Source organism: Microcaecilia unicolor, chromosome 8 (assembly GCF_901765095.1).
Source record: "Microcaecilia unicolor chromosome 8, aMicUni1.1, whole genome shotgun sequence".
NCBI lineage: Eukaryota > Metazoa > Chordata > Amphibia > Gymnophiona > Siphonopidae > Microcaecilia > Microcaecilia unicolor.
Window position 1 is genome coordinate 41,325,829 of NC_044038.1, and position 24,216 is coordinate 41,350,044.

Sequence of the window (24,216 nt, forward strand, 5' to 3'; positions counted from 1 at the left end):
GATACCTTGGCCTAAGACTCTGGAACGACCTACCCTGCCACATTCGAAAATGAACCCACTATCCCAGCTTTCAAACACGCACTAAAGACACACCTCTTTGTTACTGCTTTTTCTTCCTCTTCATAGACCTTCTCCTCCTCTGTCCTCTAAGCAGCCCCCCCCTAACACTTTCTCTCTTTCTTTTACTTTGAGTTTTTATTGTAAACCGCTTTAATGCCTATGCTAAAGCCCTCTGTGGTATATCAAGTTGCTGGAAATAAAATGAATAATAATAATTTTCATTTACAGGTAGGCTGATTGGATTTTTTTTATCTGGAAGTATAGTGGTCCTGCTTAGGTCCTGGTGAGCACATTATTATAGATTATAAATTTAGGTATAATAAACAGAGAAAATACCTGAATAGTAAATTACATATAAACTAAAGTAAATAAATATTCAAAGAATTTTTAAAATTTGAGAGGCCACAGCAGCATAAGGGGCAGGAGTGAGGAAGCTGCACTCCTGTCCCCAACGACCTCGCTGGACCATCAGGAATGTAGGTAAGCCCAGGGGGGCTTAACGTCACTGTTGGGGGGAGGCGAAGGGTGGAGAGTCTTGCAGGAGCAGGGTCTTAATGTGTGTAGGGAAGGGAAAGAAGAAAAGAGGGGACATTGATGGGAAGGGGTTCAGGAGCTTGTAACTTTTATGCGGCCCCGGCTGAATATTGGTCATAACCTCCGGAAGCCTGCCCGCCCCAAATTATCCCCCGATATTCAGTGCTGGTGCCCAAACATGGCTTGGCACCGAATATCAGGGGATAATTTAGCTGGTGATGATCAGAGTTTAAAAAACCACTGACCACCGCTGGCTGAATATTGGGGGGAAACTTTTTAATTTGGTTGATAATCTCTTCAGCATTTCTAACTTAACATCTAACCGACTCTCTCTCTCGCCTTCTGCTATTGATTTGGCTTCTTATTTTGAGATTCCCAGAGAACAGTGGAGGAACTGTTCTGATACACATTCAAAAAATTCTCAATGGGAATCTATCACTGCCTAGCAACTATCGTCCAGTTGCGTCGATTCCATTGTTTACAAAGATTATGGAGGGTTATGTCTCAAAGTAGTTGGATAGTTACTTGTTAGATAACAATATATTATGTTCATTTCAATCTGGTTTTCGGGGTAACTATAGCACAGAAACTGTGGAAACTTCTATTGTTGCCCATGGCAAGGCCTTACTGAGCCAATGGCGAAAGGCTATAATGAAACAATTTGATCTGCCATGTGCCTTCGACTTGGTCAACCACGACATTCTGTTGACCTGGTTGAGTGATATTGGTAAACGTGGAAAAAGTGTTGGACTGGTTTAGGGTTTTTTTTTTGTCTTCTCGTAGTTACAGAGTTTTGAATTTTTTCAACTAACTGGCGCCCTGGTTATAGGGTACAGCAGGGATCACCTTTGTCTTCATCTTTCTTTAACATTCTACTTCAGCTTCTGGGAGTGATTCTGGAAAAATTTAGAGTTCCATGTTATATATATGTGAATGACATTACTATGCTGTTTCCAGTTTCTGGCAATCGGCCAGCTATGTTACACACTTTGGATTACGAGTAATCGATTAAAGCTAAATCCTGAAAAGACTAGATTTTTATGGTTGGGCCCATTGGATTCTATGGAATTGTCACAACATTTTTCTATTGGTAATAATATTTTCACCTTTGAGTCCTGTTCAAAAATTTTGGTTGTAGAGGTTGATGTTTTCCACTCAAGTAAAATCATCGGTTACAAAGTCTTTTTATATGCTGAAGAAATTGAGATCTATTTGAAAATATTTTGAGATGGAAATATTTAGATTGCTGGTACAGGCATTGATATCTAGACTTAACTACTAAAACGTTATTTACATTGGCTGCTCAAAAAGTTTTAACAAAACGTTTGCAGCTTGTTCAGAATACTACCGCTAGGCTGATATTTTCCGCTAGAAAATCTGATTCAGCATCTTTGTTACTTAAGAAACTGCACTGGTTGCCTGTACAGGATAAAGTACAGTTTAAACTATGTACTCTAGTTTTTAAGATTATGTACAGAAATGTTCCATTATTCCCCCAGATTGTATATAGCACGCCTAGAATTCCGTGCTAAAATCCAAGCACATTCTATAATAACATGCTTAATTTAATTGGCTAAACACACCAATCAGCGCTAACAGCACTTAACAAGCAATAACGAGCACTAATTAGAATTTACACGCACAACTCCTTAAGTGTATTCTGTAATGTACTGTGCCTACATTTTCATGTGTGCGGGCAAAAATAGACATGGTTATGGGTGGAGAAATGGGCATTTCGTGGGTGTTCCAAACTTTACACGCGTTGTTATAGAATGTGGCCTTCTGTGCCTAAATCCACTCTCTCTCTCTGTTTCTGCTATGGATTTGGCTTCTTATTTTGAGGGGAAAGTTACAATTATTCATAAACAGTTGATTGTTAATACTTTAGCTATACCAACAACATCTAATTTGGCAAATGGTACTCCTGCAGATAGGCTATGGTGTGAATTTCTATCTATGACTTCTATGGATGTGAAAATATTATTAAATAAATTTACGAAATCCAACTGCAGTTTGGATCCATGTCCATGGTATTAAAGTATTGTTTTCTTTGGTATGAATGGATAGTTAAAACTGTGTAGTTTTAGGATACCAACTAAGCACATTCTATATATATCTAGGCGCAGCCTATAGAATACACAGATGGAAATGCTTTCCGTGCGGATTTTTTAAGCAGCATATATAGAATCTGACTCTATATCTGATCGATTGGGTGGTGTTCCTTTCTAATGTAGTTAATAGTAGAACTCATAATCAAATGCTACTCTGTTTTCCCTCAGTTAAACAACTACATATGTTTGACTCTTCTATACATTATCAAGCATTGTCAATGTGGAATTTGTTGCCAATACAGATTCATGTTTTGAGAATTATCAATTTTTTTCAAAAGGAACTCAAAACTTACCTATTTAATGAATATTTCTTTTAACCTAGTTATAGAAGTTTTCTGTACGTCTTCCAGCAACAAATCCTACTATTTTCTGCATTGACTGAAAAATTGCTTTGTGTGTGTGTTGGATCTTTATTGTAACAACAAGCTCTGCTAAGCATTGAATACACCTCCAGCTGACCTCCCCCACTTTAGAGAAGAGCTGGTACTAAGGATAATTGACAATTGGGTGAGGGTAAGGGGTCAGGGAAAAAATATTTTGTTTAACATTGTTTCAAACCTAAAGTGGAACCCAGCCCTGTATGCATATTTAGGAGCAGGTGAGTTGTGGAGGCTGTGGAGGGGAGGGAAGTAAAGAGAGTGTGTACTTCAAGGGGAGGAGGGAGAGGGTGGAAATTAAAAGTATGCCTGGATCAGGTGGGGGGGGGGGGGGGGGGGGGGGAGATGTGTGTGGGGCTAATGCTGGGACCACTGCAAATGTCTTGTGGGTGTCATAACTTTATTTGAACAGCCTTCATTGCTTGACCTCTCATAAATTTTAAAGAATTTACAAAAACAAAAAACGTTTTGTTAATTATTGGTAAAAGATGGTTTCTATAGTTTAGGCTATTGTACAGGACCAGCCCAACCATTAGGCAAGACTAAACAGTCCCTTAGGGTGGAGGTAAACAGCAGCTGCAGTCAAAGCAAAATAATAGGTCCTCACAACCAATCAAACTCAAAGAAACGGTGCTTTTTACCTGTAAGGAGAGCAGGCAATTGTCAAATAGCTCATTTCGGAGAGGTGGTGTAGGGATGACCAGGATTTATTTATTTATTTTGGGGGGGGGGGGAGGGGGGAACAAGGCTGAAGATTCACCTAGGAACAGTAGGGTAGCCTAGGGTGGGCTCGGGTGGGCTCAGGCCCACCCAGTAGCAGCACATCTATGATGTGGCTGGCAGGGATTCCCCAAGCCCCACCAGCCGAAAACTCCCAACAACTGTCCCTCCTGCATACCTTGTAAATAGCAGATCTTCGCCTGCAGTGAGCAGCGACTGATACATACTGCTCGCACCAGCCCCACAGCCTTCCCTCTGATGTATTCTCACCTATGCAGAAACAGGAAGTTACATCAGAGGGAAGGCTGTGGGGCCAACATGAGCGATGTGTATTACTTGCTGCTCACTGTCGGTGAAAATCTGCTATTTAAAAGGTATGCAGTGGAGGGGGTGATGTTCGAGAGACCATATGGCATGCAAGTGAGAGAGGAAGAGACCAAATCACTTGTGGAGTACTTCTGCCCACCCATCTTGGGCCCAGGCCCACCCAAAATTGGGTGTCTGGCTATGTCCCTGCCTAGGAAGCCTATTATCCTTGAATTGGTGCTGCTATTGTAGCATGTTGGACTTATAAAGATAGTCTAAAATCATTCAATCAAGCTAATGCTCTTGAGGGTGCCATCAGAATCCCATTTGGTCAATGACAACCTGATTATGGGGTGGTGCTTGTTTTATTTTTAAAGGAAAATGTAACATGTGTGATCCCACAATAGCCTCCCCCGTCCACTCCAGCTGCAATGGGGGACAAGAACACAAGGTTCCTGCTCAGGGAACTGGAGCTAGTTAGTAGAAAAATAGCACTGATTTGGGAATGTTGGCTCATAATGTAATTCTATTATGTTTAAAAAGAACGCTCATATTCCACATTGAAAGGCTTATGCAAAAATTTACAAAACAATCATCAATACTCACCCAAACAGAAGCAGTCCACCACATATCAACCATGCCAGAAGACCTGCTGAGTGAGTAATCCGCGTGATTACTTGGGTGTGGCAGCTAGGGCATATTACACATGCAGGTGTAGATAAACAAGTATTTCCCACGACTGCTGTTGTAGAAACAGATGTCGTAACCACTGTGCATATCAAGAACAGAGAACATGGAAGTCAAAAATACAGACAATGGCAACAAGAATCTCAAGGCCTCTCTATTCTGCCTAATTGCATTCTTGGTGCAATGCTACAGACCCCGGTGGTGCTCTGGTTTTGCTCTCACTTCTTCAAGTCTTATAAATTATTTATTTGCTTTCTCGGCACTTCATAGTCACTGCACTAACATATAAAATGCCTGGAATAGACTTCCCGAGCCTGTACTTCAAATCTAGGCTAAAAGCCCACCTCTTTTTGATGTCACTTTTAACTCCCAACCCTTACTCACTTCTTCAGCACCCATTTTTATCATTCCCACCTTTGTAACTCCCTTATCCCTTATTTGTCCTGTTTGTCCTAGTTAGATTGTAAGTTCTTTCGAGCAGGAACTGTCTCTTTATGTCCAGTGTACAGCGCTGCGCACATCTAGTAGCACTATAGAAATGATAATTAGTAGTAAAATTTGAACCATGGGTAGTGGTGTAGCAGTCTCTAGGGTCCTCGCTCTTGTTGAAAGAGTAGATCCAGAGATGCCAAGTCACCCAGTTCCAGGCTGGAGATTTTGGGACACTCCTGGTTTTGAACTTACATGCCAAAGCAGTGTGGCATTTGTAGTGCCTGATCCTGCCCATTGAAATCAGTGCTGCAAGTCCCACAATGCACCAGGATTGGGTGCACAGAACTCCAGAACTATCCAAAAATCTCCAGCCTGTAAATTGGGTAACTTGACATCTCTGTAGATCAAAAAGAATTATTGTGGCTTTGTTAAAGGCATGGGAATGGTGCACTATGACAGGCTAGACTGGTGAGCAATCAGAAGGGTGAACTCTTAGCACACTTAAAGGTAAAACAACAAATTAAGAGACTAGACTCCTGGCCCCTTAAGAATATCTGTGCCTTTACTCTGTAAATTTATGGGGGGGGGGGGGGGGAGGGAACTATGAAAAGTTTATGAACTCAAGGAATTATAAACTACTATAGTCCATCATGCCTGGCATCTGAAGTGGCCAAACCAAATTAAACACTCAGATGATCCTAATGAATCCATAGGTTTCAAACCTTTTAAAAATTCAATGATACAATTACATAAGAACATAAACATTACCATACAGAGTCAGACCAAAGGTCCATCAAGGTCAGTATCCTATTTCCAATAGTGACCAATTCAGGTCACAAGCACCTGGCAGGATTCCAAAAGGTAGCACGATTCTGTGCTGCTTTCCCCTACATCATTCAGCAACAAATGTCACAATTTAATTGTGCATTGCCTGAAAAAGTGGGTTTTGTGTGTGTGTATGTGGAGGGGGGGGGGGGGTTAAATCGTAACACCAAGCAATACAAAATAGTGAATAGATCTCCAACTCATCCTTCCCAACATTCTTTATAGAGAAAAGCTGGTACTAAGGACAGTTTGTAATGGGTTTGGATAGGAGGATGGAAGACTAGGGGGCCAGGGAAAAACGTTTTCTTAAATGCCGTTTCAAACCTAATGTGTGCATATAGTTAGGATCATTCTTCTTTTTATATACATACTAGTAAAAAACGCCTGTTTCTGCCTCTGATGAAACGGGCGCTAGCAGGCACAGGACTCCCTTCCCCTCCCCTTACACTAGTCTCCCTGGTGGTGTAGAGGTACCTGTTCGGTTGGGGCAGGAAAGAAAGAGCCCCCTCTTTCCTGCCCGTAGCGGTGCTGCTAGCTGCCCTGCTGCATCGTGTGGGAGTCCGGCTCTCAGCGTTTCAAAATGGCCGCCGAGAGTTGAAGTCTCGCGAGGCAGCTTGAACTCTCGGCGGCCATTTTGAAACTCCGAGAGCCGGACTCATACACAATGCAGCCGGGCAGCTAGCAGCACCGCTACGGGCAGGAAAGAGGGGGCTCTTTCGTTCCTGCCCGAGCGAACAGGTACCGCTAGACCACCAGGGATAGTGGCGTAAGGGAAGGGGAGGTGACAGGGGGGAGGGGAGGTGATGAGGGGAAGAGGGGGCGATGGGGGGCGGGGTGGGGTGATCAGCATGTCCTCGGTGGCTGCGATTTGTTGGAAGGGGAGGAGTAGGGAAACTACTGCTCCCCGTGCGTTCATTTGCCTTGTTGTGTATGTGTTCCGCCCTCGACGTCATCACGTGTGACGCGAGGGCGGGGCATGAAGACATGGTGAGTGTTGTGGCTTCACCACCATGAACTTACGAACCGGTGTGTGAGTGCCTGCAGTGACGTCAGTGTCCTCAGAACATTGAGGGTGCATTTTATTATAGTAGATATTTTTTTTTTATTCAATTTCAAAACTTTACATCAAGACAACAAAAGAAAACAGATGGTATGTACAGAATTCTAATTATACAGGAATCTAGAATCTTCTTTAACTTACAATAATATATCACATAACGTTCCCAAAATACTCAATAAAAAGAGAGACAAGAGAACAAACAATATCAGGAAATAAGCAACATAGCTGGTTTGAGAATAACCCATAGAACTACAAAATATCCAATAGAGGATCAATTCTAGAAGCCCGACTTCCTAGCAGACTCGGGCTCTGACTCATGGCCCTGGTCTACTGTTTTAATACTCAGAAGCATCACTAATTGCGAAAGTTTAAACCCCCCCCATAATTCTCATTTTTATACTTGATCATACATTTACAAGGGAATTTCATAAGAAATAAAGCACCCAGGGCCTGAACCCTAGGTCTCATAAGCAAGAACAGCTTGCAGTGTCTCTGAGTAGCTTTAGTTATATCTGGAAACATACAAACGTTCAAAGTACAAAACAATGTATCCCTGCATAGGAAATAAAGTTTTAAAAGCCAGTCAATACTATATAAAAAAAGCCATAGTGGTGATCAACGTAGATGGGCTCACTACTTCATCCTTTGAGGACTCCAAAAAAGCCGTTAAGTTCAAAGTATCTTCAGATATAGGAGAAAGATGATGCACATCTGCGTCCCCACTTTTCTTAAATGGAGGAAGATAGAAAACTTTAGAAGCAGGGGCATAGATTCCTTAGGAACACAAAAGAGTCTTTAAAAGATACTTCTTGAACATATCTTATGCTGATACTCCAGGTATCTTAGGAAAGTTTATTAAAAGAAGATTCCTCCTGTGTACCTGGTTCTCTGAACTCTCACTTCTGAATTCCAAATTCACCTTACCCTTGACCAAGTTATTTAAGGTTATCCACTCACTGGACTGAGGTAGAGGAGAGAGATTCAAAAGAATTCGGTAACACTGTCAAATGCGATTCTCGAGAATCCACTTTTTGCAGCCTGAGTTGATATGTAAGATGTAATAGTCTGCCCCAAAGATACTATTGTCTTCCAAATTTCTTCATGTGTAAAAGAAGCAGGCCTTACTGGCTCAAACACAGCAGGCTGGAGGGCACCAGACAGGACTGCTGCCCCAGAGAACCAGGGATCTCCTTTTGCTCTCTCATAACAATGGTACCGGCGCCTTCCATATCTCCCCCTGCTGTCCATATGCCACTGCAGTTGGTAACCTCCAAACCTCGGAAACTCCCACAGCACACCCATCTTCCGGCTGCTCACTCACCATGGCATGATCTATCCTCTGCAACAGAGGATTCGACAGAAGTCTCTCTTCAGGAGATGACGAAACACTATTGCCCAAGATGAGGAGGGCTGAGCCTTGCCCTGCCTCGATCCAAGCAGGCTTACCCTAGTAGTTGGTAGGTGCACAACAAACTCCTCAATTTTTAGCTGACCAAATCCGGAGTACTAGTTACTTTCCCGGAAACCACGTGAGTAACGTTCCTCGGTCTCCTCTTAGGCATTTCTCGTAGAAATCAGGAGCTCTGCACACACGTTTGCTCTCTAGGGCACCATCTTCCTTCTCCCATTCTTCCTTTTATATCACTTTGTACTTTTGCACATTAAATTTCATCTGCCATTGAGGCACAGATCCCCCAGTTTTATGAAATCCTCCAGCAATTCCTCACAGTCTATTCTTGTTTTAATTACTTTGAAAATGTTGTGACATCTGCAGATTTGAACATCTCACTCCTTGCTTCCTTTTCCAGATCATTAATTAATATGTTTAAACACTGATTGCAATACAGATCTCCGAGGCACTCAACTATATACCTCTTGCCATTAGGAAATCCAAACTGTTATCCCTACTGTTTCCTATCATTTTCTAGTTACCTATCCACAGTGGGGAATTGACTTCTATCCAGTGACTTTTTAATTTTCTAAAATTTCTCTTATGAAGGACTTTATCAAATAGTTACACCAGGGACGTAGCCAGCAGATTGTTCAAAATATTGCAGTGAAACTGCTGTATGATGCCCACAAATTTGATCATGTGATGCCTTTATTGAAGGGTGAACACAGTAGAGTGGAGTGGAGGAGTGGCCTAGTGGTTAAGGTGGTGGACTTTGGTCCTGAGGAACTGAGTTCAATTCCCACTTCAGGCACAGGCAGCTCCTTGTGACTCTGGGCAAGTCACTTAACCCTCCATTGCCCCATGTAAGCCGCATTGAGCCTGCCATGAGTGGGAAAGCGCAGGGTACAAATGTAATAAAATAAAAAGAGTCCCAAATTGTATATAAACTGCTTTTGATTTTTAAGGTACTGCACTCCTACCTTTTTGTTTTCTTTATTGATACCCTAAATACCCTGTAGAACTCTACATTCTAGCCAGCCTTCAGTTCAGGAGACACCATTGCATACTTTTCGGAAAACAACATCGCTGGGCCCACACTTTAGAACGCCCATCCACTGGAACTGCGAGTTGAAGATGCTCTTTTTAGATTTGAAGTACTGTTAAAGACACATTTATTTCGGTCCACTTTTAGCCTATGATCTGCTTCAATTTATTTATTTGTTACATTTCTACCCCACATTTTCCCACCTATTTGCAGGCTCAATGTGGCTTACACAGTACCGTAATGGCGTTCGCCAAGTTGGTTGATAACAATTATAAGGTTATATTGTGGTCTAATGAGGTAGGTGTGTAACAGGCATCATGAGGGTTGAAGGGAATGTAAATTGTTTATTGTCCCGTACGATCATTGGTTATGCTGTGTTGCTGGGTGTGGGGATTTATGGTGGTTCGGTGGGGTAAGCCTTTTTGAAGAGGCTGGTTTTTAGTATTTCCTGAAGTTTTGGTCATGGATTGTTTTCACAGCTTTTGGGAGTCCATTCCATAGTTGTACACTTATGTAGGAGAAGCAGGAAGCTTAAGTTGTTTTGTATTTAAGTCCTTTGCAATTTGGGTAATGTAAGTTTAGATATGATCGTGATAATCCAATTCTGTTTCTGATTGATAGGTCAATGAGGTCTGTCATGTATCCTGGGACTACACCGTAGATAATTTTGTGGACCAGGGTGCAGATTTTGAAGATGATCCTTTCTTTGATTGGGAGCCAGTGCAGTTTTTCTCAGAGGGGTTTTGCACTTTCGAATTGTGTTTTACCAAATATTAGCCTGGCTGCTGTGTTTTGGGCGGTCTGGATTTTTTTTGTGAGTTGTTCTTTACATTCCGCGTAGATTCCATTGCTGTAATCTGCATGGCTTAGGACCACTGATTTTATTAGGTTTCAAAAAAATTCTCTTGGGAAGAAAGGCTTGAATTGTTTGAGTTTCCACATTGAGTAGAACATTTTCTTTAAGTAGTAGTAGTAGTACGGAATTTACTTGGCTCTCAAGGGTAAGGTTACGGTTGATTGTGACTCAGAGTATTTTTAGACTGTCTGAAATAGGGAGGGTGTGTCCTGGGGTGTTTATGGTTGTGGGTTTGTATTTGTTATGCTGAGATGAGAGGAAAAGGCAGTGTGTTTTTCAGTTGGAATGAATTTGCCCAAGAGTCCATGATGTTCAGGCCGTCATTGATTTCATTTGTTATTTCTGTTAAGTCATGTCTGAAGGGAATGTAGATTGTTACGTCATCTGCATAGATGTACGGGTTAAGGCCTCGGTTGGATAGGGACTTTGCCAGTGGGATCATCATTATGTTGAAGAGTATTGGTGATAGTGGTGATCCTTGGGGTACTTCGCAGGCTGCTTGCCACGGTGGTGATATGTTTGAATTTGATTTTACTTGGTATGTTCTGGTGATTAGAAAACCTTTGATCCAATTAAGTACGATCCCATCTATCCCAAAGTGGCCAAGGAGTCTTACTAGTATATTGTGGTTTACCATGTCGAATGTGCTTGACATGTCGAACTGGAGGAGAACTATGCTTTTACCTGTGGCTATTTCCTATTTGAATTTCGCCGGGAGAGTGACTTGGACAATTTCAGTACTGTGGTGGGGGCGGAATCCTGATTGTGAGTCATGTAGTATTGAGAACTTGTCCATGTATTCCATAAGCTGTTTGGTCACCAAGCTTTCCATCAGTTTGACTACTAGTGGGATAGACGCCACTGGGCGGTAGTTGGTGAGGTCATTTGTGTTTTTCTTAGTGTCTTTTGGTATTGGGGTGAGTAGGATGTTACCATATTCCTCGGGGAAGAGACCTTATTGTAGCATGAAGTTAAGGTGGGATGTGAGGTCTGCTATGAAGCGACCGGGAGCGGATTTAAGTAGATGGCTGGGACATATATCCAGTTTGCAGTGGGTGTTGGCGAACCTATATGTTGCTTGTGTGACTGATTCAATGGTGAGGAGAGTAAATGTTGTCCAGATACGGTCAGCTGGGTATCCACCAGGGATTAGATCCAGGTCGTTGATGAAGTTTTCAATGTCGGTGTTGTGCTGAGGAAGTGTGCTGCGTAATTTTATTATTTTTTCGTTAAAGTAGCTAGCAAGTTTGTCTGCGGGTGGGATGTCTGTGTTGGCTGTGGTGATGGGGGTGGTGTCTAGTAACATATTTACGATTTGTAATAGTTTCTTCAGATCTTTGTAGTCTGGTCCTATTTTGGTTTTGTAGTATGACCTTTTGGTTTGTCTTATTGCATACTTGTATTTTCTATGTATTTGTTTCCATGCATTGAGTGTATGTTCATCTTTTGTTTTTTTCCATGCTCGTTCAAGTTTCCTGGTTTGTGTTTTGAGTTTTTTTAATTCATCGTTGAACCATGGTATCGAGTTTTGTCTTCTTGAGATTCTTGTCTTTAAGGGTGCTATTTCGTTTAGTACACTTTTGCATCTATTTTTCCAGTGATTGAGATAATGTATGGAATTTGTGTTGTCCAGTCGTTGTCATATATCAGTTGCCAGAATATTTGTGGGTCTATTTGCCCTCTCGTAGTGTAAGTTGTATGTTCTGGTGTGTGGTTTAATCCATTCTTCCGCCAGTCTAGGGATAGGTTCAGTTTGTAGTGGTCGGTCCAAGGTGTTTCTGTCCATTTGATGTCAGATATTAATAGGTTATGATCCGTGGACAGTTTGTGTGATAAGAGATCTAGTGTGAGTCCCTTGGTGTGGGCAGCTTGCATGTGAGGCTGTGTTGAGTCGAGTGTATATTTAAGTAAAGAGACTGTTCCTAACCTACGTCGCCTACTAGTGTTGTTCAAGAGCCTACTCCTCCTACTCCCCCTTTCCTCAGATTCTACTTTTCGTAGGAATTTGTGTACCTCCACCCTCGTGGTGGTTTGGCTTGGCAGGCCATTTTAGATCCCAGGATTGTACGAAGTCTTTGCATTCACGTGCGTTGGTGGAGCCAGGGTCTTCTGGGTGAAGATTTATGTCACCTAGTATTAGTGTATTGGAGTTGTTTACACAAGTGTTTGAGATGAAGTCCGTGAAAATAGGCTGGCTTTCGCTCCAGTTACCAGGCGGTCTGTAAAACAGGACACAATTCAGATGATTGACAAGGGATGTTATGGATTCTGAATGAAGCAATTTCTAGTTGGGGTGTTATGGATTCGGCAATAGTTTCGGTGGTGAATTGGGTTCGGTAAATTAGTGCTAAGCCTCCACCTCTCTTTCCCAATCTGGTCCAGTGAGTAATTTTGTAACCTGGAGGGCATAGTTCAAGGATTATGGGGTCCTTTTGATCGTGGATCGATGTTTCATTGATGAAGATAAGATCGAGATTTTCTGAGCTGATGCAGTCTGATATTGTTGTTTTGTTGACTACGGACCTAGCATTAATGTAGCCCACTTGGGTGTTCTGGTATGGGGCTGCTAGGTTTGATGATATGTGGATTTTTGTTAGTTGTCGTTCCTTGGATGGTGTGTGTTTGTTGTGATCTTTCATTCCGTTTTGTTGGTATTGTCTGTATTTAGATAGGCTTCCTTTAATTGTTTAGAGGACTTATTTAGAGGACTTCTTAGCCTTAGGAGTCTGTGGACTGTAGCGTGCAGCTTTTTTTACCTGCCCTTTTTTTTCCCATCTACCTATCTGCTTTCCTATCTTGCTGGTATGGAGTTCTTTTCTATCTACTGATCTTATTAACTTTAATCTGCCTTGACAGCCTCGCATTAGGCGGACAACCAAATAAAGACAACCTTGAACCTTCAACAGTCCATTTTGGGGAGGCCCAGAGGTGAATTTGAAGGGCCATGCAGTTCCTCTCTGCTCTCCACCCCCCCCCCCCCAATGCCGGTTCAGCGTCTCTCTCTGCTCCTCCCCTTCCTGTGCAGGGTCCAGCATCAATCTCTGTTGCTGCTTGCTCATACTCCCCCCCCCCCCAACCCAAGCAGTCTTCCAGTCCTGGCATGTGACTGGCAGAGGCAGTAAAACAGACTGCCTGCGGCCGGTCCTCCTGGGGCCTTTCCTCCATCACAACCCGCCTCCTGTTATGTAACTTCCTGTGGGCGAATGTGACACAGGAAAGGCCCTGGCAGGACTGGCTGCAGGTAGTCTGTTTCACTGCCTCTGCTGGTCACATGCTGTGACTGGAGGACCAACTGCTGAGGGAGGGGGGCGCTCTTTCCTGCCCCGAAGAGGCCACTAGACCACCAGGGAACTACAATAAGTAAAGGAGGGGGGAGGGGTAGTGAATGGAGTCATGTGGGTGGAGGAAGGCTGGAAAATTGGGGAGGGGATATATATGGGGAGAGAGAGAGGGAATCTGGCTTTCTTTGGAGGGGTCAAATTGACAGGGAGCATGGTGGGGTGTTACAGGGGTGGGCAGGGTATCACAAGTGGCGGGGCATGTGTCCCCTTTTTCCTTAGGGCAAATATGGTAACCCTAATTTATTAGATGTGTGTTGATTTGATCTTAAATTGTGTACGTAGTTTTGTTACCTGCCTTGGATAAAGGTGGACTATAAATATTAAAAATATAAAAATTATGCCATTAATTTGAAACCCAAGTCTTGAATATTCTGACACATACCTGTTACAAGTTGTGGTTGCATCACTGATGTAACATAGGGAGGGGGAGGTGGATAAACTGCTCCAGCTGTGCAGAAAAAGGAAGAAGATACATTCAAGATTGACTCAATTTCTTTCTTATTTACATTTATAAAGCAGTTATGGTCTGTTTAACTAATCCAAGGGTCTCCAAACTGTTCACAAGAAGGGCAGCACAGAAAATTTCACATCAACAAGAGGGCTAGGTGAGGGTATTCATCTTAGATGGGGGACAGATCGCCTCAAAATTTCCTCAGCCTGGCAGTGGAGAGGACCCTGTCCAGCTCTCTCAGTGATTTCAAATGCAGCAGAAGGGAAGAGACAGGCACTTATGGGCAGATGATCAAAAACCCCGTGCTGTTCCAAACAGCACTGGAACAGCCTGGGGCTCTATCGCCCCTATGATCAGAGATAATAGCACGCAAATTTAAGCATGCTATTATCTCTGATCATAGGGTAAATGTGTGGATGGATTGTGCCCGAGCATGAGCTCAGGCACAATCTTCCTGCACTTGTATGACAGGTCCAGGCTGTCAAAAGCCCAGACCTGTCAAACATAGGGGCTGGAGGTCTGTGGGACCCTCACACCCCCTGCAATGCAAGGCCCTGGTGGCCTAGTGCCCCCCCAAACCCCCACATCTGCACCCCAAGCCAGCGACACGGGGGCTGGAGGTCCAACAGATCTCCAGTTCCCCCAACCCACCCCCGATACAAGTTCACGGGGGTCTGGAAATCTGATGGATGTCCAGTTCTCTTAACCCCCCCTCACAACCCAAGTGGTTTGCAAACTCAAGCCCCCCAATCTGGTGGTCTAGTGGCCCCCCTTCACCTGAGTGGCTCCGAGTTCAACTAGCATGCAAATGCATGTAAATAGGCATTTTATTATTCCTCCCCAATGATCAGCGGGCAGCACGCCAAACATTGGCACGTTATCTGCAGCAAACCCTACGCCAGCTCAGAGATGGTGTTAGGGTTTGCAGACCATTGGGGAGGAATGGTGATCCCTGTTCAGCATGCATTTCCATGCTAGCGGGCCCTCCATTCCCAATAGAACCCCCCCACACACACAGGAACACCAACTCCCCCCCACACCTCAAGCCAGCAACACTGAGGCTGGAAGTCCAGCAGACCGCCAATCCCCCCTACCCCCCTGATACAAGTTCACAGGAGGCTAGAGATCCAATGGATCTCCAGCCCCCCTAACCCTTTGCACCCCAAAATAAAAGCCCTGGTGGCCCAGTGGGCCGCAAACACAAGCCTCACCCTCCCCAACCTGGTGGTCTAGCAGTCCGTTCCCCACCCCCCTGTAACTGAGTGGAGGAGGGAATAGTACACTCCCTCCTCTTCCAGTGCTGCCTTGAAAACGGCGGCGCCCAGCCCTGCCCAATGCATCCTGGGAGGAGCTTCACCATCATATAAGGGAGTATGGTGACGCCCCACCCAGCGAATCCCAGAATGCCCATTAGGGATTGGCAACAGGAAAATTTTCATTTTGTGTCATTTCCTGTGCTTTTCCCAGGAATTTTAATTTCATTTGGGTTTCCTGACCATTTTGTCATTACAGGAGCAATGTTGTTAAGAGTATGCCCTCTGTGTAATCAGTGTGCACTATTTGTAAAGAGGATGCACTTTTTTGGAAATGGTGCACAGAAGACAACTGGTTGTTGGATAACTGGCCATGCACCTATTCTGCCCGTTATTCCTGTTTTATTTGGTACTCCAATTCAACCAGTTATTTTGGACTCTAACTCAGTTTCTCAAGCCAAAAATCTTCAGTCCTTAAGTGAGGGTTTTTATTGCGCTCCGAAAGTTAAAATCTGTTAGGGGCATTATTGATTTTAATGTGTTGCACATGTTATTTCAAGCATTTGTTGGTTCTTAGCTGGACTATTGTATTATCTATTCTAGCATTTCAAATGTTGAAATGCCTTTTGGAAAAACAAATGTTGAAATAAAGAGATTACAGACTCTTCAAAATAACAACAGCTCACCTGCTGTGTTTTGCTAGATGTCGAAATCACCTTACACCACTATTGAAAAAGCTACACTGGCTTCCTATGCTTTCACAAATTCAGTTTAAAATCCCCACTTTGGCATATAAGGCAAATCATACAGGCCTTCCAGATTATTTGGCAAAACTGAATATTCCTTATACACCAGCTCAATGTCTGCATTGTATAAACAACGGGTCTTGCCAAGTCCAGGACAAGCCAATTTGGAGGTGATATGGAAGAGTGCCTTTTATTGTATGGCCCCTTTGGGACAACTCCCTTTGAATATTAAGTCTGAACCTTCTTTAAAAACATTTAAGGTTAATTTGAAGACTTATCTTTTCGACAATTTGTTCTCAGTAAGTTGTTTGGGGGTGTCAGGTGCTTGATGCAGTTTGTATACAGTATGTATGACAGCTCTCTGGTATGTTTGTGTTCTTTCCTTTAAAGTTTTTGGCATTCTTGTCCCTATTATTTTTTGGAGTTTCCGTTGTAAATCGCTTTGATTTATGCGCTAAAAAGGAAAGATCCATCAAATACCAACAAACAAACTTAAGAATGTAAGAATAGCCATATTAGGTCAGACCAATGGTCCATTTAGCCCAGAATCCTGTTTTCAACAGTAGCCAATCCAGGTCAAAAGGACTTGGCAGAAACTTGCACACACATATGCCATAGTTTGCACGTACTCGCACTATCGGGAAAGAGTATGCCCTCTGCAAATAGTGCACATTATTTGCAGCAAATGATTAAAAAAAAACATTAAATGTTGTAGTTGTTCTTCTCATTTCTGTTTCTAAATGAGATATTTTCATCCTTATATTGCTTTTAAAGGAGTGTATCAATTACCAATATAAACACATTTTCCAAGAGATAATTTTGAAGTCTTGAAATCTCTAACAACTGTTAAATGTAAGCCACATTGAACTGAAACTCGTTTTTGGATAATTGTGGGACACAAGTATGAATAAATAAATAAAATAAAATACCCTGACATACATTTACAGTGGTAGAAAAGATTTTCTCTCTACTTACAAATAACACTAGGGGGTCCTTTTATTTAATTTTTTTTTCCTAAATTTATAGCCCTGTTTAAACCAAAGTGGGTTGCAACCAAACATACATAATTTGAAATACCTAAACAAAAACATATAAAATCAAATTGATCCCCCTCCAGCCTTCCTCTACACATTCACCAATACAAATAAATTCTTTATAATGGTTTAAATACATCTCTCAAAGTAACTACTTGAGTCCAGCCTCACGTTATCCCCTCCAAGAAAGCTCTCACAAAACAGTGAGTTTTCAGAAATTTCTTAAACTGCTGTCTATTCACATAATAGGCCCAGCAATCAAAAATGCTCATGTACAAGTCTCCAAAAATGATATGTTATAGTTACTGAAATACATTATTCTTTTGCCATTTCAGAATGTAAAGCTTGCTTTGGTTGGTACATCTTGAAAACATTTAAAAATATACAGGTACAGTAGCATAAAGCTGCTGGTGAATCAAGGATAAAACCTTAAAAATAACTATACTTTACTGGCAACCAGTGCAGCTCTTTGAAAACTGGAGTGATATGAGCAGATCTTTGGACTGCATTCTGAACAACCTGCAGAGCCTGGAGTCTTACAGCCAGCATCCCTAAATATAACGAGTTGCAATAATCAATTCTCATTAATACCAGACTCTGCATGATCTTTGGAAAATCTGAAGCACTAAGGTGAGCTAACAGATTTAGTGTGCACTAAATCCCGGGCAGCCCTTTATATACCTATGGGCTTCTTAGCATTTAAGGCACATTAATTCATTAGCGCGAGCTAAATCCAATAGCGCACCTTAGTAAAAGGAGGACCCCTTGTGAAAAGACACTTCTTAGCCCTAACCTCTCTGGGTAGGACTGTGAAGCATGGGTTCAGCATGGCAATTCTTTTTTTATGGTCCTAAGGTAGCAATTCTGTAATTTATTGCCTCCTTTTAGGAGTTCCAATGCTATGCAGTGAAAGCCTATCCTAGAATACCATCTAGGTACCTAGATTCCGGTGTAGAATACTGGCGTAATGTGCCTGCAGTTACACCAGCCATAGACCTGATGGATCTGCATGGACCTAAATGTAAGATATGCGTAATTTCCAGTTCTACAAGTTGTGTAACTGGGAGTCCTGCCCATGTATACACCCCCTTGCAATTGCTCACTATCCCCCTAATTCTATAAACGTCACCAAAAATTGTGCACGCAAATTTGGGCACATGCCGAGCTAATTAGCACTAATTGACTTTAACAAGCTTTTATTGCCACTAATTACATTTAATTAGAATTTACGCATGTAAATTTAGGCATGAGTAAAAAAAACGGGAGGGTCATGAGAGAAACGGGGGGCATTCCTAGAATTTATGTGAATTGTTGTAGAATAGGGGGGATATATGCACATTTGCATCACGTTTCAGTTGGTGCAAATGTCTGCACCTAAGGTTAGATGTGATCCCTGAGTGTAAGCGTTATTTTATAAACCATGCCTATCTTCAAGCGTGGCTCATAGAATAAGCTTTTTTCGGCACCGTATATAGACTTCACCCCTATAGTACTTAGGTGCACCCTTACAGAATAGTGCTTAGGGAATTTATATGTATAAGTACTCATTTTCTCTGCACTTACGCTCACAAAGACGTGCATACCCATGCTAGTTATAGAGTTGCCTTTTAAATATTTCTTCACACTACAGTATACTTTATTTGGGACTGATCTTTGGTACCAACCTGTTCAAAAAGGCATACCCCACAGACCCAACTTAAACGCCAGTACCTTGTAACACAACAAAACCAAAGCTTGTAATGGACACATGAACTTTTCCTCTCTACGATCCTCTTCCCCTCTACAACTCTCTATACGACTGTTACACTTCGACATTATTCTACCAAAATATTACTGTATTGATCGCCTTTATGGTACTATGTAAGCCACATTGAGCCTGCAAATAGGTGGGAAAATGTGGAATAAAAATGTAACAAATAAACACATAAACAAATAAATCTGTTTCTTTTATGTCAATTGAATTACGTGTCAAGGATTTACAGTGTATTATCTGCCTCATGTATCACATTTGCCCGTTGTGCCCTCTGAATTATTTTTCCTAGTGTACACCACCTTGCTGTTTATCATTTTGAAAGACAGTTAATCAAATTGATTAAGCATTAGACATTAACTGGTCGATATTCAAAACAATTTAACCAACCAGAAACAGCTACTGACCGGTTAAATCGCTTGTTCAGGGCTATCCGCTAATTTTCAGTGGCACTTAACCCGTTATCTCTGCTGAAAATTAGCAGTTAGCATCTATATATTTTGGGGGCATTCTGGGGGCGGAGTTGACATTTGGCAACTTAAGTGCCGATATTCAGCGTTTATGCAGCCAGGCTAACTGCATAAATGGACCTCATAAGGCACAGTCCTATCTTTATGCGGCAACCTATGGCCGGTTAAGTTCTGAATATTGACTCAACTGGCCACGTGTTAGCTGGCGCCACATAAACAAGGTTTTCAATGCCTAGCACTGAATATCCAGGAATAACACCAACGGCAGTCAGCAAAATGTTCACCACCAATGGCCACTAAGGGTGCATGTGTCCACAACATCAGGAGAGACTGATATACCCATATATGGTACAGGCTACTTTCTGATTCTAGTTTAGGGGAAATCCCATGATTTATGAGAAATGTAACTTGCAACAGTATATATGTGATGTGATGTCTGGGACAGTGTTAGCTCAGCAGTCTTTTGTTATTCAGGATGCGCGCTGCTGACTGACAACCTGCTCGAGGGAGAGAACTATTATTTGTATTTGGCTCTGTGAGATACCAATAAAGGTAATTATTGGCTGCGCCTAATGAAGTCTAAGTTCTCTTTCTTATTATTTTTGGTGTTTCCCCTCCCTGTGAGGGCTAAGGGATTGGGAAAAGTAATACAGGTGCAACAGAATAAACGTAATCCTCCCCGCCCCCCATATTCAAAACCAGTTAACCAGCCAGGAACAGCACTAGGCCAGTTAAAAGGCACTTAATTGGCTATCCAGCAGTATTCAGCAGGGAATAACTAGCTATCCCCCGATGAATATTCACAGTTAGCGGCTAGGAGATAACTGGCCATTTCAGCACATAGCCAGCTATTGTAAGCGGCCAGACTGGGCAGTGTAAATAGCTAGAATATATTTGGCTGGTTTAAACTTAACCGGCTATCTCCAAATATTAACTTAGCTGGTTAAGTTTAAACTACCCCAAAATAAACCGGATATTCAATGCCGGTGACTGGAAACGACCCAGCATTGAATATCTGGGCTGACTGCCAACTGTGGGACTTAGCTGGACTTCCTCTCATGGTCTGAATATCGGCCCCAATATGTTCTTCTTGAAACATGACCATGTAGAGTTCTCGATTAATTTCATCCTATAATCTTGTAATTTCTGCCCCCGCCAGGGCCTTAAAATTCCAACATTAGGTGGTCCCCCTTTTGGAAGACCCTTACCCCAGCAGGTAGAGGACACTTATTGAACTTATCAAGACACAGATTGGTAACGTTACAGTGTTCCGTTTATGTTTGGACCGGGGGGGGGGGGGGGGGGGGGAGGGGAAGGGAAGAAGACTGGGGTAGAAGGGGGGGCTGTTTATACTGTGCTAGACAATCTGGTTATGGAAAAGGTTGATGGTTGTTAATATGTTATTCTAATAAAAATGATTGAAACATAATCTTGTAATTTCAGAGTCCTATTATATCAACTTAAACAGCTCCAGCTTATTAAGAACACAGCCTTTCGGATTTTATACAATGCCTCAAGGTATGATCCTCTACAGCAGGAACAGCGTAGAATCTCACTTATTCAACCTTCACATCCGACATTCTGGATTGTCCAACATACCTCGGTGACATCACAGCATTGTCACTGAAATGCATGCGGGTTTCTCTTGATCTTTCCTACACTTACCCATTGCAGGTTCTGGTTGTGTCCTTGATGGAACATAGGGAGGGGGAGGTGGATAAACTGCTCCAGCTGTGCAGAAAAAGGAAGAAGATACATTCAAGACTGCCTCAGTTTCTTTCTTATTTACACTTATAAAGCAGTCATAGTCTGTTTAACTAATCCAGAGGTACCCAAACTGTTCACAAGTAAGGCAGCAGAGAAAATTTCACAACACCAAGAGGGCTAGGTGAGGGCATCCAACCTAGAGGGGGATAGATCACCTCCATGTTTCCCCAGCCCAGCGGTGGAGCAATCATTTAATTGAATCATGAGCCAATTAGTTAATTGGCTTATCAAGCAATTATTGGCGCTAATTGAAATCAACTAACATGTATGCATATAAATTTAGGCACATAATCTGTGCCTAAATTTTATGTGCAGGCCAGAAAAGAGGGCATGGAAATAGGAAGATCATGGGCGTTTCGGGACAGAGCATGGGCGTGCATTCCAGTTACATGTGCAATTATAGAATAAAGGGGTTATGAGCATAAATTTAGGCGGGGGCATTTGCACCATGTTTTCGTTGGTGCAAATGGATGCAACTAAATTTAAGCAAAACCCCTGTGCTTAAAGTGCTATTCTATAAACCATACCTAACTTTAGGTGCAGGTTACAGAATAGCGCTTAAGCAAGTTTTTTTCCGCCCAAAATGTTTTAGGTGCCATTTATAAAATTCACCCCTGAGTTTTAAACTCTTTTTTATTGCTTCCTCTTTTGAAGCATGCATTCAACATACTTCTACTTTATTCCTCATCCACTTTTTTTGTATTGACCAGCATTTCAATTTTCCAACAACCGTTTAACTCAGAAAATCAAATTTCAAGGTTGTGTTTATTTGATGGTCCACCTAAAGCAGTTGCATCAAGGCAGATTGCAATATATATAATAAAAAAATGGAAAAGAATGCCAGATATATGGATAGCAAAAGAGAAAGGAAAAGGCAAGGGGGTGGCTATATGCTGTAGTCGACAGACTCCTAAGGCAAGAAACCAGCCCAGCCGTTAGGCAGATCAAGTGTTAAAAGCAGACCGAAATAGGTGCGTTTTCAGCTGAGCCTTGAAGTGGAGGAAGGAATCTTCCACTCGCAGCAACATTGGAAGGGTGTTCCATAGGGAAGGTCCAGTTATGTTAAACATGGCATTCCGAAAAGTAGTCTACGGTGCCTCCTAGACTGAAGGCATGGCAAGGCACCAAATAGGGGGGGGGGGGGGGGGGGGGGGGGAGGGGCAAAAAAGTAGGTTACCCAGAGTACACCACCTTAAAATCTATATCAAAATCTTATAGGCTATCCGAGAGTCCACGGGAAGCCAGTGTTCACATTTTAACAAGGGTGTCACATGGTCAAATTTGTGAGCATCACAGTTTCATAGCAATGTTTTGGATAAGCTGTAATCCTTTGATCTCCTGCTGTGCCACGCCTCTCAGCAGGGTATTACAGTAATCCAGGCGAGTAATCAAGAATCTACTGTATAAGATTTTGACTTCAGCCCTTTGGGCAATCTGTTCCTATCACATATATTCCTGCTCGCTCTCTTGGATCTTCTCAGAGGAACCTGCTGATGGCTCCTTCACTTTCTTGCCTGTGGCTAGATGCATCTCAGACTACAGCTTATAGCTGTAAGGCTTCCATGTTATGGAATGCATTTCCATTGAATATTTGTGTGGAAATACTCTTCAATTGGCTATTCATATGGAAATTTCCTAAAGGAAATTTAAAATAGAAGCTAAGGCATGGCTGTATACTCGAGCCTTTATGGTATCCCAAATTTTATAGAACTTGGGACTAGTAAATATAAGAATCTACTTTCCCTTTACAAAGGTGGAAAGAAGAGAAAATGACAGCCACAGCATGGTTAAAAGGTGAAGTGAAAGAGGCTATTAGAATCAAAAGAACATCCTTCAAAGAATGGAAAAAGGACCCAAATGAAAAACAATTAAACGCACTGGTGAGTTAGATGCAAAGCACTGATAAAGAAGGCTAAAAGAGAATAAGAAGAGAAACTTGCCGCAGAAGCAAAAACTCACAGTAACAGCTTTTTAAAGTACATCAGAAGCAGAAAACCTGTGAGTGAATCCATGGATCTGTTAGAACATGAAGGAGCAAAAGGTGTACTCAGGGAAAACAAGGCCATAGCGGAGAGACTGAATGAATTCTTTGCTTCGGTCTACCTGTACCAGAAATGGTTTTCAAGAATGATGATGCAGAGGAACTGAAAGAAATCTCAGTGAACCTGGAAGATGTACTGAGCCAAATTGACAAATTAAAGAGCAGTAATTCACCTGGGCCAGAAGAATGCATTCAAGGGTACTGAAAGAACTCAAACATGAAATTGCTGATCTGCTGTTTGTAATCTGTCACCTGTCATTAAAATAGTCCGAAGAACCTGAAGATTGCAGGGTGGCCAATGTAATACCAATTTTTAAAAAGGGTTCCGGGATGACCTGGGAAATAACAGACCAGTAAGCCTGACTTCAGTGCCAGGCAAAATAGTGGAAACTATTATAAAGAATAAAATTATGGAACACATTGATAAACATGGTTTAATGGGACAGAGTCAGCATGGATTCAGCCAAGGAAAGTCTTGCCTCACCAATTTGCTTCATTTCTTTGAAGGCGTAAATAAACATGTTGATAAAGGTAAGCCGGTTGCTGTGTAGATAAGTTAAGTGCAGTTAAGTGAAGTTAAGTGTAGATAAGTTAAGTGTACTTAAGTGCTGTTAAGTGTAGTTAAGAGCAGTTAAGTAAAGTTAAGTGTAGTGTAGTTAAGTTAAGACAAGTTAAGTGAAGTTAAGTGTAGTCAACTTAAGTAAAATTAAGTAAAGTTAAGTGCAGTTAAGTTAAGTGTAGTTAAATTAAGTAGTTAAGTGAAAACAAGTTAAATGAAGTGCAGTTAAGTGAATTAAGTGAAGTGTATTTAAGTAAAGTGTAGTTAAGTTTAGTGAAGTTAGGTGTAGTTAAGTGTAGTTAACAGCAGTTAAGTGAAGTTCACTTAAGTTAAGCACGCTCAAGGTAAGATCTCCTAGGTTAAGTGCTCTTATTTTTAAGTGCTCTTATTTTTAAGTG

At 42.1% G+C, this 24,216-nt stretch overlaps 1 protein-coding gene across 3 annotated transcripts in view; it reads right to left on the minus strand.

The window, feature by feature from the left end:
• The window catches only part of LOC115476590 (lipopolysaccharide-induced tumor necrosis factor-alpha factor homolog), a 59,879-nt gene that overhangs the window by 3,584 nt on the left and 32,079 nt on the right, over positions 1-24,216 (minus strand). For all 3 annotated transcript variants that reach the window (XM_030213034.1, XM_030213036.1, XM_030213035.1), the window contains exons 4-6: positions 21,117-21,182; positions 14,130-14,195; positions 4,715-4,877 (exon numbers count right to left, since the gene is read on the minus strand). In XM_030213034.1, the coding sequence (XP_030068894.1) occupies positions 4,715-4,877; positions 14,130-14,195; positions 21,117-21,182 (295 nt within the window). The remainder of the gene's footprint in view (positions 1-4,714; positions 4,878-14,129; positions 14,196-21,116; positions 21,183-24,216) is intronic.